The sequence below is a fragment of the Phacochoerus africanus genome, chromosome 5 (genome assembly GCF_016906955.1).
Source record: "Phacochoerus africanus isolate WHEZ1 chromosome 5, ROS_Pafr_v1, whole genome shotgun sequence".
NCBI classification, from domain to species: Eukaryota; Metazoa; Chordata; class Mammalia; order Artiodactyla; family Suidae; genus Phacochoerus; species Phacochoerus africanus.
Window position 1 is genome coordinate 15,833,315 of NC_062548.1, and position 20,337 is coordinate 15,853,651.

General features: G+C 47.5%; 1 protein-coding gene across 2 annotated transcripts in view; it reads left to right on the top strand.

Moving 5' to 3' along the window:
- Positions 1-4,228, top strand: part of AUTS2 (activator of transcription and developmental regulator AUTS2) — a 28,187-nt gene extending 23,959 nt beyond the window's left edge. For both annotated transcript variants that reach the window (XM_047779916.1, XM_047779917.1), the window contains exon 13: positions 1,969-4,228. In XM_047779916.1, the coding sequence (XP_047635872.1) occupies positions 1,969-3,229 (1,261 nt within the window). In that variant the 3' untranslated portion in view covers positions 3,230-4,228. The remainder of the gene's footprint in view (positions 1-1,968) is intronic.
- Positions 4,229-20,337: the final 16,109 nt, after the last annotated feature.

Consider the following 20,337-nt stretch of genomic DNA (forward strand, 5'->3'; position numbering starts at 1 on the left):
GGACCAGACACACACAGCATGAATCAACCCCATCTTTGCTTTCAAGTTTGTGCAGTCCATTGACTCATCCATAGGTTTTTCCGCTCTCTTTCCTTTTTGTTTTCTTTTAGAAAGCCATGTTTGCATTGTCTCATCATATTTTTCTCAAATTTTGTTCAAACTCCAATCCTGGGCTCACAGAGGACTGATAAAAATTTTGCTAACCCAGATTTAGAGAAGCGTCTGTCACCAAGCAGTTTGGGGTTGGGTTCCATTTTGCCAGTGGATAGTTAAGTTTACTGACCATTTTTTAATCTCTGTATGTGGTAACCCCATGACTAAAAAAGAAGTAGCCTTCAAGAGGAAAACGTCTTAGGTTTTTCTGAATAATGGCATAAGCATTCCTGACAAAGTGTATCCCCCCTTTTTCCCCCTTTCTTTAGGCAATTTTCATTTTGAATAAACTAGCCAAGGAATACACAAGCTCTGCTTGGCAGGAAATACCTAATAACACTTTCCTCTTGATACTCAAGTCTCACTATGACCCACATCTTAATGTTTGTTTACTGCATGTGTTGTGTGTGTATTTGTGTCTATGTAAGTGTGTCTCAGTGATTTAAAACAAATCAACTTTGCAGGCTGTAAATGCAGCAGATGAATAAATATCCATCATAGGCCATCGTGCTGACGTCTTTCTAAGAAAAAGACATATTTTTCCTTTAGGACAGTATGTGTGTAAAACATCTCTTTGCTGTGGGAGGACCATTTATGACACGCAGCTCTGAACCGCAGAGTACCAGGGTGAGGTGTGTCCGGAGTTGGGCGGGTCCCCTTGTCCAGGAGCTCTTAGAGGACGGCCCATCAGTGAAGAGAAGACAGGATATGGCATCGCACCTGTCCCCGTTTTTCTTGATGGAGTCAAAGTGGCCTTTTGGATGCACCTCAGGAAACTTCATAGAAGACACTCTTGTTTATTCTTACCTTTTAAAGATGCTCTTCTTCGTCTTGGCAAGTTGGCTAGAAATAAAACCGGTAGGGAAAACCTCCTTAATTCTCTCCCTAGGTCCCCCCACCTTCTGAGCCACCGAGCCCTGCTTCCCTCCTCACCTCGGCCAAGCCTCTTGGGTGGTCCCTAAGACCCGCCTGGTTCCTGGTCTCACCTCTTCTTTTCCCTTATTGTCCTCCGTTCCTTTGCATTTTGGGCTCCGTACTCTTAAGTCCCCACCAAAGACCGGCTTCTCAAATGCTTCTTCCATTTCCCTTCACAGATGAAACTTGTTCTCTTTGCCCCATGAGGCTTGTGTCTCTGGACCCACCTTGCCTGCTGGCTTTCCTGTATCCTTTCAGCAGATTCTGGTTTTTTTATCTTTCCTCATGCAGAGGTGCTTTTCTCCACCCCAACGTCTTGAAACTCTCCTTTCCCTTCAGCCCCCCTCGGTGCTGCATCTTGGAGGTTGCCCTGTACCTGCCGTCTTTACTCCAAAACCAGCCCTCTGTCCCAAAGTCAGGAAAGAAATGCTCCCATAATATCCTTATGACACCTCCTCCCGCCGGCTCCGCAATGTTAGAAGAAGGTTTGGGGCTCTTAAAACTTTATTCTTGGCACTAAATGATCCTGAGAACCTAGACAGACGGGCTGTGTTGCCCCATTGCTGATGTCTTGACCACGTAGGTGGTTTCAGGTTTCTGCAAGCTCTTGCTCCTTGGTCTTGATTCAGGCACAGCGCCTCTTAGGTGCAGAGAGCGAGTTACTCCGCTGGGGCTCTCCCACCCCCTCATCCCTAGCCCTTCACCCCGTCGAGCAAAGCGTCCTGGGAGATCTAGGTGAGTCAGGTCAGGGTGGCTGGTCGGCCGCAAGGGCATGCCCGGCTGCCTGGTGACCGAGGGAGCCAGGGCCCAGCCCCACCTCTTCACGCCATCTCATCGGCAGCCCCTGGCCAGGCCGGCAGCCCTCTCACTTGCTTCCTTGTGTCCCCGTCTCCCCCCCAGGGAAAGCGTCGAGAAGAGACACCCCAGCCACCCTTCACCAGCACCTGTCCTCCCGGTGAGCACCCTGGGGCACAGCCGCAGCTCCACCGAACAGATCAGGGGCCATCTGAACACCGAGGCTCGAGAGAAAGACAAATCCAAAGACAGGGAGCGCGACCACTCGGAATCCCGCAAGGACCTGGGCGCCGACGAGCACAAGGCGAAGGAGGGCCCCCTGCCCGAGAAGGACGGCCACGGCCACGGCCACGAGGGCCGCTCGGCGGGCGAGGAGGCCAAGCAGCTGGCCCGGGTGCCGTCGCCCTACGCTCGGGCGCCCGCCGCCGACAGCGCCCGGCCGGGCAGCGCCGCCAGCCGCGAGGCCGAGGCGCGCAAGGGCGAGCCGGCCTACGAGAACCCCAAGAAGGGCGCCGAGGTCAAGGTGAAGGAGGAGCGCAAGGAAGACCACGACCTGCCCCCCGAGGCCCCGCAGACCCACCGGTCCTCGGAGCCGCCGCCGCCGCCGCCCAGCTCCTCGGCCAGCGTGCACCCGGGGCCCTTGGCCTCCATGCCCATGACCGTGGGCGTCACGGGGATCCACCCCATGAACAGCATCAGCAGCCTGGACAGGACTCGCATGATGACGCCCTTCATGGGCATCAGCCCCATCCCGGGCGGAGAGCGCTTCCCGTACCCTTCTTTCCACTGGGACCCCATCCGGGACCCCTTGAGGGATCCCTACCGGGAACTTGACATTCACCGGAGAGACCCGCTGGGCAGGGACTTCCTGCTGAGGAACGACCCTCTGCACCGTCTCTCGACCCCCCGGCTCTACGAGGCCGACCGCTCCTTCAGGGACCGGGAGCCCCACGACTACAACCACCACCACCACCACCACCACCACCCTCTGTCCGTGGACCCGCGGCGGGAGCACGAGCGCGGGGCCCACCTGGAGGAGCGCGAGCGCCTGCACATGCTCCGGGAGGACTACGAGCACCCGCGGCTCCACCCCGTGCACCCCGCCTCCCTGGACGGACACCTGCCCCACCCCGGCCTCATCACGCCGGGGCTGCCCAGCATGCACTACCCCCGGATCAGCCCCACGGCGGGCCACCAGAACGGACTGCTCAACAAGACGCCCCCCACGGCGGCGCTGAGCGCGCCTCCCCCGCTCATCTCCACGCTGGGGGGCCGCCCCGTGTCCCCCAGAAGGACTACGCCTCTGTCGGCAGAGATCAGGGAGCGGCCTCCCTCCCACACGCTGAAGGACATCGAAGCCCGGTAAGGAGCAAGCAGGACACGGCGATGAAGGACCCCCGCGGCCACCCAGCGCCGGACTCTCGAAAGCGCAAGAGCAGCCCCGCGTCTCCAACTCAGACTCTGGCGGGAGCCCCCAGCCCGTCCCCTTGTAAAAATTGTATAGACTCAGTGCAGATTTTGAAATGTTTTGTATATTCTATGTTGAAATTTTTCCGATCTTTTAGCCGAGTCCTATGTTCTCATGTCTCCCCACTTTTTTGGTTTCTGGTATAAAACTTTTTGACTTGAACCAAAACAGCAGAGAGGACAACACACACCAATGTGGTGATAACGGGGGGTAAAAATCAGACAGCAGTCCACAGTCCACCGTGCAAAGCTCTTTCCGATGAGAAGGGAAGGCCCTGTACATAGTTATGTTTAGAAAAAAAAAAGAAAAAAAAAGATTGCTTCATGAGCTAATGGTTCATATATGCAAAAGGGTAAGATGAAAGCTTTACTTTGTACAGATGTAAATAGATAAAGATTAAGTAACATAATACATTAATACTTCTTAAAATGTGCTATTTGCAGACTTAATATCAGTGAGCACAGTCGGCGACGGCTGTGTTCCCGTGTATTGTTCTAGACAGCTAAACCCTTCAACTATGCAATGAATGTTAGGGCTTTTCACAAAAGCCCGCCTAACTCAAAGGAGCCTTTTCAAGTCCATTTACAACATACTTAAGGTCATATTTTCCCTGAACAAGCACTTACGTGATATGACTCTGTTTTCCTTGCTTGTTTTTTTTCAAATGGAGAAACACCCGATTTTGCAAATTGGACCCCAGGCTGCAACTTTGCACCTGAAGTTGCTGCTTGTGGGCCTTGGGGGAGGAGAGAGAGTGCAGCTCTGAAACGGTAACGGAGGACGTGAGCAGCCAGTGTCAGGGAGGACGGGAGTTGTCAGATGCCAAAATCAGGGGACACAAACAGGTCGCCAGCATCTCCTCACCATCCGTCACGTGATTTCACACACACCCCATGTGGCAACCATGTGTTTTTTCAGTGTCTCCCCTCGCTGTACACACCTCCTCGTTTTGTTAACAGGCTTCCGTGACACCCAAACAGATCCTGAAAGAAAGCTTCGCGTTTTCTCAGATGATGGATGTGTTTTCACCGTATTCGATAACTGATGAAGTCAGGGGCACGTTTCCTAGTGTGACTCATCATATCCCCGTAGGTAATCGAGTCTGGGAGGAGCCAAAAACAGGTCAACCTGGTTGGGGCCAGGAGGGTTCCAGAGGGTGAAAGGTGGCAGAGACAGTCTTGTGTGCGCGTGTGTTTTTTGAGTTTGCATCGACCTTAAATGTCTCTTCATGATACTTTTATAATACATTCAGCCTCTTGTCTACATATTTGGAGAGAATATGACTTTACTAGCAGAGAAATACAATATATCTTGTCTACTGGACTGTAAAATATATGTATGAAATAAAATTAGTTCCATTTGGTCTTCTAGTATATTAAAGTGCTATCTGACGTTGTTATCCTGTTTTTGCAAAAAAAAAAACAAAAAAAAGTTAACTACAGACCATTGTTTCTAATAAGCAGAGAGATCTATTTTAGTAGTCAACGAAGGTTTAGTTGTGAGCTTCAGATTTTGTGAATTCCAGATGTTGTGCAGTGTTTTTTTTTGTTTGTTTGTTTTTGTTTTGTTTTTTTAAGACAACAACTAAAAAGAAAACGAAAAAAAATCCAAGGAATATGTACACTGGAACCGTAGTGGTAGCTTTCAGTATTGTAAAGAGATTGTTCTATACAGACCTTTTTGCTGTTTCTCCTGTATGTAATAAAGTCCTTTCTAGATCCTATGTGAAAAGAAACGTGAAAGCGACTGAGTCTTCAGCATGTTCTCATCGGCGGAGCCTTCTTGTGTTATGTAAACTGTGCCATGTTATTAAAAAATGTGAACCAAGCTTCCAGCTGCTTGTTTGTGTGGGATGGCCACCCTTACCTTAGGGAAGAAGCCACGCTTGAAGGACAGGCCGGGCTCTGGAAGAGCTACACCTTGAACCCCGGCCACCCTCCCTACCCACTCACCAGTTTCTGTCCGCATTTGAGCTCTGCACCATCAGGTGTGGGGGGGTTTTTTGTTTGCTTCTTTCTTTCCTTTTGTATGTTCTAAGCAAAGCCCTGTAAGCTGTGGGAAGGGACTTCTGGATTCTGCAGGTGGTGTTACGTGCAGGCCAAGCCGGCCAGTGCCCTGTGGGTCTCGGGCCTCCTTCAAAACTCGGCACGTGCTTCCCCTGTGTTGATGACAGTTCGGGTCGAGGGCCTCAGCCGATGGCCCGATGGCCTTCGCTGGCCTGTTCTTCGCTTTGCGCACTGTAGACTCTGCCCGTTGTGTGTTCCTTCTGGCCTTCCAGGTCTTTCGTTCCTGCCTCTCCTCGAGGTATGTGGCGTAACCCTCATCAGCTTGCCGACCTCTCCCTTGTCCTCTAAAGTCGGTTTTGTCGAGATACAGAAATTGTCCAGTTTTCTGGTGTCAACATGACACTGCCTTTTGGATGGGCGTTTGTGTCTTGACGGGGAGACACAGACGCAGCCTAGCTTAGCAGGATCTGGGTGGTTGCCGCTGGAGAGTTAGAGATGGAAGCGGGGGCTCATGTGTCTGTGCGGAGGACACAGGCAGCTCCTCGGGGGTGTCAGGACACGGGGTGCTCCTGGCTCGAAGGCTTTGGAAGCTGATGCCGGGCTTGGAACAGAAGCCCACTTCAGTCAGCCCTGTTTTTATGCTCATACCTTGACTCCCAGACTGGAGAAAACGATTTGGAGGAAAGCTAGTAGGTTGGGAAACATGCTGAACGCTGTGATTTTCCAAACCAGGCAATTCTTAGGACCTTGCAAACACTCACCATCAGCAAGCAGCGCTTTGATGGGCTGCTTCTGGCGGCCGGCCGGCCAGCCAGCTTTCTCGCACACCTCGTTCCAGGCTGCCATCTGCAACGTGAGCCGGGGATGGAACTCTCAAATCAGTCACGGTGTTTAATCCCCGGGGCTTTATTCCTCTCAACCTTTGCATATTTTCCCTCTAATTACGCTCTGCTCCCAGCATTGATGGGTACCAGCACCAATTTGATTTCCTGCTAACCTATAGATGCTCTAATTATCTTCACGATCTTTGACTGACAATGATCTTGTTACCTTCTAATGGTACATGACAAGTAAAAGAGCGAATATAATGATGCAATAATTACCATTTCGGATGGATATTCACAACGGCGGTTGCTGTTGATCTTTTTTCTGCCTCAATCAAGGTGGATGAGGGGAAACAAGATGTGATTGTTGAGGTTATATGCGAACGTAGCATAAAAAAGGCCCTGCCATTAGCCCTGCAGCTGTGGGATGTGCCCACGGGGGTTGTGTGTAGCCATCCTGAAGCGCAAACTCGCAGACTCGGCCTGGGTACCACTCCATCACTTGAAGGAAAGAGGAGGACAAAAGTGACGTGGGCTTATTCCCGTATTATTTTTAAAACTTTGCCATCTTGGGGTTTTTTTTGCTTTGTTTTCCCCTTTTGCCCTACAAGTTTCCAGGCAATTTCTTAGACATGGAAAGTTCACTTTCAAGAGCAGATTATTCTTTTTATTTTTGTCTTTTTAGGGCCACACCTGCAGCCTATGGAAGTTCCCAGGCTAGGGGTCAAATGAGAGCTGCAGCTGCCAGCCTACACCACAGCCACAGCCCCTGGGGATCTGAGCCGAGTCTGCGACCTGCACCACAGCTCATGGCAACACCAGATCCCTAACCTGCTGTACCACGCAGGAACTTCGCATGACTTTTTGACTGTAAACCACAACCCATGCACACACCTGAAACAGGTTTGTTGAAGCAATGCCCCTGTTTGGGGCAAAGAGCTCTAATTTTTAACAATTCTGTTCTCTTTTTATTCATTCTTTTAAATGCTGGTCACACCCAGCGCGTCATCTCATGCCGTTAGAAGTGTAGGTCTCAACCCCTGGTTTAAAACTAGCATCAAGGAAGAAATCTTCCAGATTCTAAAGGCAGGCAAGGTTCACCTGGGCAGAGGGACCAGGCTGTTTTTGCCGTCCCATGACAGCGACCCTGTCCTCTTGCCTGGAATGTCCCTAAACGCCCTCCACGCTGCTGCCAGTTCTGTTCACGTATCTCCCAGGTACCAAATCATCTCTTACTTAGAGAAGATGCCAGAGGGCAGCCTGATTCTCACCTGGTCCTCAAAGTTCCACCCCTTTAGTGGCTGGGGACCTGTCAGCATCTTCTCTGCAGGTCTTTCCCAGCACACACCAGCCACCCCACCTCTGCGTCTCTGTTGCTTCTGCTCTCTCTTCTCCATCTGACAAATGAGGCTCACCTACCTCAAAGAACTTCGCCTCCAGGAAGCCTCCCCTGACTGACCCTTGTACCCCATCACAGTTCACTGCTTAGACTAGCAGCCCTCCAAGTGTGGTCCCCAGGCCAGCATCAGCACCAGGGAGCTGGTTGGGAGTACAGATACTCAGCCCACCCTCTCCAACCTCCCGAATCTGAAACAGAGTGGGGGCTGCGGGCCTGTGTTTGCACAAGGCCTCCAGGGCATCCATCCTCAGCCACAATCAAGTTTGAGAACCACTGGCTCCGACGGTATAAACAGGTCCAGGGAAAGTGCTGGCCAAAAGCTAGAGGAAGCAGCCCTGGGTGACAGAAAATGATGCTGCAGGCAAAGCTGTGTTCTCTTTTTAACGTTTCCGCCTGATCCCCCATCCTGCTGGAGCATAAAGAGGTTGTAACCTTGTTGGAGCCTGAAAGGCATTTACTGCTTCCCAATCTATCCTGATTCTCTCGCGTGCTCATCACAAACTCATACATCGCCAACAGCGCAACGTGGCAGAGAGGCCCGCCTCTCCTCAGTGGCAGGGCCGGTGGCCGGTGTCAGCGGAGGCTCTTTGTGGGCCCTGCTGTGCCTTCCACACGCACTGTGTCGCCCTTAGTGTTAGCAGCAGCCTGGCCACGTATAATCCCGATTGGACAGTGAGATCGGGGAGGCCCAGAGAGGTGAAGTAACTTGCTCATGTTCAAGCACGTGACCCACATACACACCCGGGCAGCCCCCCACCCCTGAGCCTGCAGTATAGCCTTGGCCCCCCCCATGTCACCACCGAGAAAAGACTGGCTGAGTTAGTCCCATAAACAGTGACTGCAGGGACGCTGTTTACCCACTTCACACACACTTGTAAGCAGTGCCAGGTGTATTCCGGTGGCTGTAAACTGGTAGCCTGGAATGAGTGAGTGAGTGAATGAATGAATGAATGAATGAGTATGATACATGCCTCAGTGATGAAAATATGCTGTGAATCAAGGATTATGATTAATTCCAGTCTGTACATCGAAGGTGTTTGTTTTTATCAGTGGCTTGTGTGGTCCAAAGCAGCCTGCAAGAAAACATAATTGGGAGTTCCCGTTGTGGCTCAGTGGAAAAGCATCTGACTGGTATCCATGAGGACGTAGGTTCGATCCCTGGCCTTGCTCAGTGGGTTAAGGATCCGGCGTTGCAGTGAGCTGTAGTGTAGGTTGCAGATGCAGCTCGGATCCCACAGTTGCTGTGGCTGTGGCGTAGGCCAGCACTACAGCTCTGATTTGACCCCTAGCCTGGGAACCTCCATATGCCATCAGTGCAGCCCTAAAAAGACACACCAAAAAACGGGTAAGATATTTGGTCCAGAATGATCTTAGAATACAGACATTTTATGTTAACAAAACCAGAAGTTGGGACTTCAGTGAGCCTGCATTCCCGACGGGGCCACGTGCCCTGAGCTGCCTGTAGCCACATCCTGCCAGCATCCCACAGGCCGCCTTCACAGTTTCCAGCCCTGTTAGGCGGATGCTGATGGGCAGTTTGTGGATGTGTTGCAAATGCTTAATACAAGAGTTCTTGAAAACAAAGGAGTCTCATATCTAATTATTAAAGTGGAACTCGAGTTCTGGGCCACAAACTGACAGGGCTTGGAAGTAGTAAACCAGTATTCCTGTGTAACTTGGAATTTTCATCCATTCAGATGGATCTTCAGCCCCGTGGGTCTGTAATAATGCAGACCCATCTGCTGTGGTTCACACGCCCTTCACAGCAGCAAAGTCTCCCACATCTGTTTGTGGCTGTGGAGTAAATGGACATCCACCTATTTGACAAACAAGGAGAGTGTCCTGTTGGCCAGGCTCCTGCTCAGAGCTGGGGCTCGGCCTGAGGAAGGGCAAGGCTTCTCCCCTCCGGTGGGCTTATATCCAGGGGAGCCCATCAAGTGACAAGTTAGTCAAGACAACCACAAGAGGAAAATGAAGGGGGTGATGGGAGAGCCTCTGAGAGGCCGAGGCTCAGGAAGGCATTTTCAAGAAGGTTGTTGAGAAATGGAATGAAGCCTTCTGATTCAGCCACGTTTGCCTGCAGCCCTGCTGGCCCTCACTGCGGGTTCCCCAAATGCCCTTCGGCTCTGGAAATCTCTACCTGATTCCTGAGCCACTGGGAAGGGTCTCTGCTCATCTCCCCTGCAGTCCTGCTAATGGCCAGGTGATGGCGCCCCTGAGCCCCTTCTGGATGGTGCCTGAGGGCAGAGGAGCGAACTGGGAGCCGCTGATTCCAGCTGGGTCAGTCACTGCTTCTCCATGGGCCTCAGTTTCCTCACCTCGAAAGTAGGAAGAAGGCAGGCGTCTGGACCTTACCAGCTAATCTCTAATCTCCCTATTAGTTCAAATAGGTTATGTTTATGTGGCTGGGTAGGTTTCTATTTGCTAATATTTGAGAAAGAAAGGCCATGATGTGATGCGGGCAAGAAAGGAGGTCACAGGAAGGAGCCCTAAAAGCCAGATTCTGAAAGGCCTTTCGGTGCCTGGGACTGAGGGTCTTGCTTGCTAGGACTGCAAAATTCATCCTATGAGCAGCTGGGGACCACTAATGTTTCTATATGTCAAGTTTCAGAGAGATTACTGTGGTGCTGCGAGGGCGGGTTCTACTAATAAATGACGCTCTCAAGGACTCCACGGCCCAACCCGAATTCCTCTCGCTTTCCGTTGAGCATTTCTCTCCAGCTCCAGCATCACTGATGCCTCCTGGAGCTTGAGATGGAGCAGCACCTGCCCTTCAGCCTCCGATGCACTCTCCAGAGGGCAGGGGATTCCCACCAGCCTCCCCAGCATCTGGGCGCATCTGCGGGGGGGGGGGCCCTTCTGCAAGGCTTCCATCGCTCAGGGACACCCACTTGTCTTGCCCTGTTCCAGCCCCTCGCCTACACCTGCAGGGGCCAGGAGGCAGCCCCAAACTCTGCACCCCAATCACCTCTCCCACCCTCACTCAGCCCACCGAGCACCCTCTGCCCCATCCACTGTGTTAATTCCACCTTCCTCTGGTGCTGTATCTCCCTTCTGGCCCTCAGCATCCCCTTCACACCCCCTCCTATCCTCACGTTCTAGAAACCTCCCTGGCCCTCAGGCTCATTGTCAGCACAGCCCCCCTTTGCCGTCTCTCTTCTCCTGACCTCTTTTCCCCCTCCGGTTCCCCCGGAGGACCCGCCCCCAGGACACACCCCCTGAGGACACGCCCCCACTGCCCCCTCAAACTGGGAGTGTTTGATCTCTAGCATCGTCCTCACTATGGCCTCGCTGCTCTCATGCCCTCCCTGCCCGCTGCCTAAATCCCCAACTCCTGGCTGCAATCGACTGCCCACCACTCCCCACTCGGGCCTTGGAGATGTCTCCCTGCTCACTGCCTTCCCTCCACCAACTCCTTGATTGCGAGACCGTGATTCTCACTCCCACGTGACACCCGTGCTCTGGCGTCATCAACCTGTCACACCCCTGACCCCACGACCCGCTGTTCGCCTCCTCCAGAACCGCATCCCCCATCCCTGGTCGCAGCCTCTGCACACCGTCCCCACCCCCATTTCCTCGTTTCTCATGTCCCTCCTTACCCCGCTGGGGGATGCAAACGCCCCAGCGCCCTGCTCTCCACTGCTTCTTGGAGCCGCACACCACACCCCGCCCCAGCCTTGCTTGAATGCAGCGCAGGCCACCCCGCACCTGCCGCCTCGCCAGATTCAAGGAGAGAGAATCACAAGACTGCGCTGCCAGGTCCATGACTTCACACGAGCCCCTAACACTCCCCGGAAGTGGTGTTTCTCTTCCTCTCCCCACGGGCTGTCATGCCTGACAGGTCAGCCTGAAGGTGTCCAGGACCGATTCCCCTCAGACTGATGGCCCAGAAAAGGAGTCAGCCTCCCTTAAAGCTCCTTGGACACCAGCTGGGGCCGGCAGGGCTGAAAGCATCCGTCTGGAACCAGCCAGGCATGGACCCCCCGCCCCCATCGCTCCCAGGCATGACAGCTCGGCTGGCAGAAAAGGGCTGGAGCCACAGCCGGCTGCCACATCCTACGGCCGTTACAGCCTGGCCCCTGTTGATTCCACGGAAGGAGCCAGGGCCTACAAAATGGTGCAATTTCAAAGCCCCAGGGCCAAGGTCAGGGTCTCTCTCCTGGACTCTGACCCTGTCTGTGTCATCACCAGACTCAGCGAGAAGGGCCATTGACCTGGACACATACACACACTGGCCCCCCTCTGTCTCAGTGTCACAGCCCCTCACACCACCTCTTCTGCCTCACACCACCTGGGCCCCAGGGCCCCGCTTTTCCTCATCTTTCCCTTTTCCTAAAGATAAAAAGCATTGCTTCTGAGGCCATAAGGTTGTAGGGTGCCTGAGCGTGGGAGACAGACCCCACCTTGGATGGACCTGAGTGCTGGGAACGTCAGGCAAAAAGAATAAAATATTTAATGAGCCCAGTAACGACCCCCTCCCAGATACTGTTGATACAATAGATTCTTATATAACGCGGTCCGGTTTCCCAGTGTCGCCTGTCCCGTTTCTCACTCTTCTCCCTGTGCTCATGAATTAGTGAAGTTTTCACAATGTTTTGTGTGTGGCAACAGAGGGACCCGTTTTGATAACAAACAGTATCACTCTTCAGTTTCTATATACGTAAGACCAGATGTAACAGAGATGAGGCCCAAGGCCGATTCTTTATACTGACAACAAACACGGAAAGTGCTAATCATCATATTTCTTTACAAAATATTTAACATTGCTAAATTCTATTATTGACTAAAATAGCATCGTTGCAATAAATTTAGATGACTTTGACATTAATTATAATTTATATTTTGACCCAATTTCAAGAGATGATTTTGAATGTTTACAAGTGTTAAAAGTATACAACATAAATTATAGTGTTTAAATGTTTAATTTACTCTTGTGCTGGAAACATTCAAATTGTGTATGTTTGGAATAAAACTGCCTTTTATTTTTTAATCTTTTAGACCAGGGGTCAGCGTGCTTTTTTCTGGAAGGAGCCAGAGAGTAAATATTTTAGGCTTTACAGGTCATAGGGTCTTTGTTCCAACTTCTCAGCTCAGCTCTTATACTCTGAAAGCAGCCATGGCCTATCTGTAAACAAATGAACTGAGTTACATCAAACTTTTACAAAAGCAAATGCTGGGCCACCTACGGCCTGTGGGCCAGAGTGGGCTAATCCCTGCCTGAGACCACTGAGAATGAATTCAAATCAACAGCATGATACAAATAGAAAATGCAGAAGTAGACCTTATGAAAGAAAAATAAATAAATAAATAAAAAACACTGAAGGAAGAAAAACAGAAAGAAAAACATTCAAATGTTTGGCTTAATTTTTAAAAACTGGGAAAGTATGAAAGCAGAATTCTATCAAGCTTGACACCTTTACAATTTGCAAAGCAGACACTGCATATTATTTACACCGCATATTATTTACTGAGATCACTGCAGTTTAGATGTGGTTGTAAGAAAGCATTTAGAGCCATCGTCCCATACATACGCTGCCCAGTTTCCATCCTTGGTAACATTCCGAAAAACTGTAGCACAATTCCACAGTCAGGAGACTGACGCTGGACACCATTCACCAAGCGTACTCACATTTCCCCATTGTAGTTACTCCCATTTAAGTGTGTGTGTTTTAAGTTCTTTACAATGTTATCCCTGGTAGAGATTCGTGTACCCGCCACCAAAGTTAAGATGACGACGGTTCCAACACGACAATCATCCCTCCTGTGGCCTTCTCTCCAGTCCTAACCCCCCCGCAACCACTATTCTGTCTCCCATTTCTAAAATGCTGGGCTCCAGAGAGTAACATCCCCAGAGGCCTTGTTTCCTGTAGGGAGTGTACCTAGGCCCAGATGGACATTAGTCTCGAACCCACTGTGACTCAGTTTATGGGAAGAAAAGGGCAAACAAACCATGAGACTTATGGGGCATTTCCACCCCTAAGACCCCTATTGGACAAGGACTGATACAGGTAACTGGGCAAGGCCAATGGGAGAAAAACCGCATCTTTCTGGACCTCACGTTGGTAACCCCCATCCTGAAGGGATAAAAACCTCTATAGGACAATGGGGTTGGGGGGAACCTTGTCTTCCCCCTCCCAGCTGTCCTGGGAGCTGTTTGCTTTCCTGTAGGAAAGACTGTGCTCGCTTGCAAAAAAAAAGTTATATAGATTCAGAGACAAGATGGTGGAGGAGAAGGACTCAAGCTCCTCTCCTCTCCTGAAAACACCCAAATTACAACTAACCACTGAACAAACATCAACAAAATAGACTGGAAACTACCAAAAAGGATAGCCTACAGCCAAAACCAAAAAAGAGCCACATCAAGATGGCAGGATGGTGGCTTTCATGATAAAAGCAATCCCATACCCACCCAGTGGGCAACCCACAGTCTGAAAAATAACTACATCACAGAGGCTCTCCCACAGGAGTGAGAGTTCTAAACCCCACATCAGTTTCCCCAGCCTGGGGGTCTGGCATCGGGGGAAGGAGCCCCTGGAACATTTGACATTGAAGGCCAGCAGGGCTTGTGTGCAGGAGCGCCACAGGACTGGGGACAGCAGACTCCACTCTTGGAGGGTGCATACAGGGTTTCATGTGCACTGGTCCCAGGGCAAAGCAGGGACTCCATAAGAATCTGGGTAAGACCTACCTGCAGGTCTTGGAGGCTCTCCTGGAAAAGCAGGAGGCAACTGTGGCTCACTGTAGGGACAGGACATTGGAGGCAGAGGTCTTAGGAGTTTTCATCAGCGTGAGCTCCCCTGGAGGCTGCCATTTTGGAAAAATCTGGCTCCACTCATCAGGGCTGAGAAGCCGTACCAAACAAAACACAGGGTGGGAACACAGCTTCACCTATCAGCAAACAGGCTGACAAAAGTCCTCCTTTGGCACAGAGCTGCCCCTAATCAAACCCAGAGACAAGTTCACCCACAAGAGGGCAGACACCAGAAGCAAGAGAGGCTATAGCCCTGTAGCCTGCAAAAAGGAGACCACAGAAAAAGCTATTCAAAATGAAAAGGCAGAGAAATATGAGCTAGATGAAGGAACAAGACAAAATCCCAGCAAAGCAGCTCAGAGAACTGGAGATAAGCAACCTCCATGAAAAAGACTTTAGCGTAATGATAGTAAAGATGATACTAGATCTCAGGGGAAAAAAAAAGCAAAAACAACTGGAGGAAAAGGTCAATAAATGACAAGAGATATTTAACAAAGGAATAGAAGATTTAAAGTTTAAAAAAGCAGAGATAAAAATAAAATAATTAAAATTTAAAAATTCACTAGAAGGAATGCATAGTGGAATATAGGAGGCAGAAGAAGGAATAAGTGAGGTAGAAGACAGACTGGTGGAAATCACTGATATGGAACAGAATAAAGAAAAAAGAATGTGAGTTCCCACTGTGGCTCAGTGGTTAACAAACCCAACTAGTATCCATGAGGACATGGGTTCAATCCCTGGCCTCTCTCAGTGAGTTAAGGATCCAGCACTGCTGTGAACTGTAGTGTAGGTTGCAGGTGTGGCTTGGCTCCTCCATTGCTGTGGCTGTGACATAGGTCAGCAGCTACAGCTCCAATTTGACTCCTAGACTGGGAACTTCCATATGTCATGGGTGTGGCCATAAAGAGACAAAAAAGAAAGAAAAGAGGACAATCTAAGAGAACTTTGGAACAACTTTAAAAGCACCAACATTCACATTATAGAGGTACCAGAAGGAGAAGAGAGAAAGGGCTGGAGAAAACATTTGAAGAGATAATGGCCAAAACCTTCCCTAATAAGGGAATCACTCACTCAAATCCAGGAAGCATATAGAATAAACGTAAGGAGGAACACCTTGAGACATATTAATCAAGCTGACTAAAATTAAAGACAAAGAGAAAATATTGAAAGCAGCTAGAAAAAGGCAACAAATAATGTACAAGGGAATCCCAATAAGGTTATGAGCTGATTTTTCAGCAGAAAGTGCACGCCAGCAGGGAGTGGCATGATATACTTAAAGTGATGAAAGGGAAATGCCTACAACCAAGAACACTCTACCCAGCAAAGCTCTCAGTTAGATTTGAAGGAAAAATCAAAAACTATAGACAAGCAAAAGCTAAGAGAATTTGGCACCACCAAATTAGCTTTCCAGCAAATACTAAAGGAACTTCTTGAGGAGGAAAGAAAAAAAAAAAAAAGGCTGCAACTAGAAACAAGACAATTACAAATGAGAAGGCTCACCAGTAAAGGCAAATAGAGAGTAAAGGTAGGAAGCCATCCACACACAGATATGATACCAAAACTAGCAATTGTGAGCAGAGGAGGGTACAAATGCAGATATTGGAGATGCATTTGCAATGAAGAGACTGGCAACTTAAGACACTCTTGTATATACATAGACTTCTATATCAAAATCTCATGCAATAGACAAATAAGAAAAAGCAACATAGGAGTTCCCATCGTGGCTCAGCAGAAATGAATCTGACTACAATCTATGAGGACACAGGTTCACCCCCTGGCCTTGCTCAGTGGGCTAAAGATCTTGTGTTTATGTGGGCTGTGGTGTAGGTTGCAGATGCAGCTCAGATCTGGTGTTGTTTTGGCTGTGGTGTAGGCCAGCAGCTACAGCTCTGATTCAACCCCTAGCCTGGGAACCTCCATAGGCCATGGGTGCAGACCTAAAAAGACAGGGGAAAAAAAAATCTAAACAGAATGCTAAAGATAATCATCAAACCATAAGAGAACAGGAGAAGATGGGAAGAAAAAAGACCAACCAAACCAAATCCAAAACAATTAACAAAATGGCAATAAGAACATACATATCAATAATTACCTTAAATATAAATGGACTAAATACTCCAACCAGAAGACATAGACTGGCTGAATGGATACAAAAACAAGACCCATATATATGCTGTTGACAAAAGACCTACTTCAGTTCTAGGGACACACACAAACTGAGTGTGAGGATGGAAGAAGACATTCCATGCAAATGGAAATCAAAAGAAAGCTGGAGTAGCAATCCTCACATGAGACAAAATAGACTATAAAATAAAGATGTTTACAAGAGAAAAAAAGGACATTATATAATGATCAAAGGATCAATCCAAGAAGAATATTCAATAATTGTAAATATACATGCACCCAACATAGGAACCCTTCGATATATAAGGAACTGCTAACAGTCATAAAAGGAGAAATCAACAATAACACAATAGTAGTGGGGGATTTTAACACCCCCACTGACAGCAATGGACCGATAATCTAGACAGAAAATCAACAAGGAAACACAGGCCTTAAATGATGCATTAGACCAGATGGACTTAATAGATATTTATAGACTGTTGCATCCAAAAGCACCAGAATACACATTCTTCTCAAGCACACATAGAACATTCACTAGGCTAGATCAAATTCTGGGCCAAAAATCAAGCCTCAGTAAACTTAAAAAAATTGATCATATCAAGCATCTTCCAATGACAACACGGTGACTAGAAATCAACAACAAGAAAAAAAAAGCCTCAAAAAACACAAACATGTGGAGACTAAACAATCCGCTAGTAAACAACCAATGGATCACTGAAGAAATCAAAGAGGAAATCAAGAAATACCTAGAGACAAATGACAACAGAGACGTAATGATTCAAAACCTATAGGATGCAGCAAGAGCAGTTCTTTTTCTTTTTTTTTTTTTAACTTTCTAGGGCTTATTTTTTAAATTTTTTTCTTCTTTTATTGCTTTTTAGGACCACACCCTCAGCATATGGAGGTTCCCAGGCTAGGGGTCAAATTGGAGCTACTACTGCTGGCCTATGCCACAGCCACAGCAATGCAGGATGTGAGCCATGTCTGTGACCTACACCACAGCTCACAGCAACGCCAGATGCTTAACTCACTGAGAAAGGCCAGGGATCAAAACCAAAACCTCATGGTTACTAGTTGGATTCGTTCCCACTGAGCAACAATAGGAATTCCTATTTTTATTTTTTTTTAATGATTTTTATTTTTTCCATTATGGTTGGTTTACAGCGTTATGTCAATTTCTACTGTAAAGTGACCCAGTCACACACATATATACATTTTCTCACATTATCCTCCATCATTCTCCATCATAAGTGACTAGATAGAGTTCTCAGTGCTGTACAGCAGGATCTCATTGCTTATCCATTCCAGAGGCAATAGCTTGCATCAATTAACCCCAGACTCCCAATCCATCCCACTTCCTCCCTCTCCCCCTTGGCAACCACAAGTCTGTTCTCCAAGTCCATGAGTTTCTTTTCTGTGGAAAAGTTCATTGTTGGGTATATTAGATTCAAGACATAAGTGATATCATATGGTATTTGTCTCTTTCTGACTTATTTCACTCAGGATGAGAGTCTCTAGTTCCATCCATGTTGCTGAAAATGGCATTATTTTTCTTTATATGGATGAGTAGTATTCCATTGTGTATATATACCACATCTTATTAATCCACTCATCTGTCAGTGGACATTTAAATTGTTTCCATGTCTTGGCTATTGTGAGTAGTGCTGCGATGAACATAGGGGTGCATGTATCTTTTTCAAGGAAAGTTGTTTCTGGATATATGCCCAAGAGTGGGATTGGTGGGTCATACAGTAGTTCTGTATTTAGTTTTCTGAGGCACCTCCATACTGTTTTCCATAGTGGTGGTACCAATTTACATTCCCACCAACAGTGTAGGAGGGTTCTCTTTTTAGCAAGATCAGTTCTAAGAGGAAAGTTTATAGCAATACAAGCCTACGTAGGAGGGTTCTCTTTTTAGCAAGATCAGTTCTAAGAGGAAAGTTTATAGCAATACAAGCCTACCTCAGGAAACAAGGAAAATCTCAAATAAACAATCTAAATGTACACCTTGGGCAACTAGAGAAAGAGCAAACAAAACCCAAAGTATGTAGAAGGAAAGAAATCATCAATATCAGAGCAGAAATAAATAGAGACAAAGAAAATAACGGAAAAGAGCAATGAAACTAAAAGCTGATTCTTTGAAAAGATCAACAAAGTTGATAAACCCTTAGCCAGACTCATCAACAAAAAAAGGGGAGGGGGGGTTCCAAATCAACAGAATTAGAAATAAAAGGAGAAGTTACAACAGATCTCACAGAAATACAAAGGTCATAAGAGACGACTACAAGCAGCTATATGCCAATAAAATGGACAACCTAGAAGAAATGGACAAATTCTTAGCAAGGTACAATCTTAAAAGAATGAACCAGGAGGAAATAAAGATGAAGGGACCAATCATAAGCATTGAAATTGAAACTGTGAATTTAAAACTTCCAGCAAACCAAAGTCCAAGACCAGATGACTTCACAGGCAAATTCTATCAAACATTCAGAGACGAGATAACACCTAAACTCCTGAAACACTTCTAAAAAATTACAAAGGAAGGAACACTCCCAAATTCATTCTATGAAGCCACCATCACCCTGATACCAAACCAGACAAAGATACGACACAATTCCAAGCCAAAATCACTAATCAACATAGATGCAAAAATTCTCCACAAAATACTAGTAAACCAAATCCAGCAATTTTTAAAAGGATCATACACCATGATCAAGTATGATTTATCCCAGGATTTATGCAAAGATTTTTCAATATCTGCAATCCAAACAATGTTATACACCATGGTAAAAAATTAAAGAATAGAAACCATATGATCATATCAATAGATGCAGGAAAAGCTTTCTGACAAAATCCAACACCCATTTCTGATGAAAACTCTCCAGAAAGAGGGCATGGAGGGCATCTACCTCACTCATCATAATAAAGGCCATATATGAGAAAAACCCAAACTAATATCATTCTTTTTTTTTTTTTCTTTTTTAGGGCCACACCTGTGGCCAATATCATTCTCAATGGTGAAAAGCTCAAATTCCCACTATGATCAAGAACAGGACAAGGATGGCTGCTTTTGCCACTTTTATTCAACATAGTTTTGGAACTCCTAGTCATAGCAATCAGAGATGAAAAAGAAACAAAAGTAATCCAAATTTGAAAAGAAGAAGTAAAACTACCAGGAGTTCCCTTTGTGGCTCAGTGGTTAGTGAACCCGACTAGGAACCCTGAGGATGTGGGTTCGATCCCTGGCCTCACTCAGTGGGTTAAGGATCTGGCATTGCCATGGGCTGTGGTATAGATTGCAGACACAGCTCAGATCCCACATGGCTGTGGCTGTGGTGTAGGCTGGCAGCTGTAGCTCCAATTTGACCCCTAGCCTGGGAACCTCCATATGCCACCTGTGTGGCCCTAAAAAGCAAAAAAAAAAAAAAAAATAGGACAACTATCCAGCTATCACTGTTTGCAGATTACATGACACCATACACAGGAAATCCTAAAGATGCTCCCAGAAAACTGTTATTGCTCATCAATAATTTCCATAAAGTTGCATGATACAAAATACACAGAGATTGATTGCATTCTATATACTTCTAAAGAAAGATCATAAAGAGAAATTAGGAAACAATCCCATTTACCATTACAATAAAAAGACTGAAATACCTAGGAATAAACCTACCTAAAGAGACAAAAGACCTGTACTCTGAAAACTATAAGACATTTATGAAAGAAATCAAAGATGACACAAATAGATGGAAAAATATGCCTTGCTCTTGGATTGGAAGAATCAATACTGTCAAAATGGCTATATTACCTAAGGCAATCTACAGATTCAATGCAATCCCTATCAAATTACCAATGACATTTTTCACAGAACTAGAACAAAATATTTAGAAAGCCCAGAAATA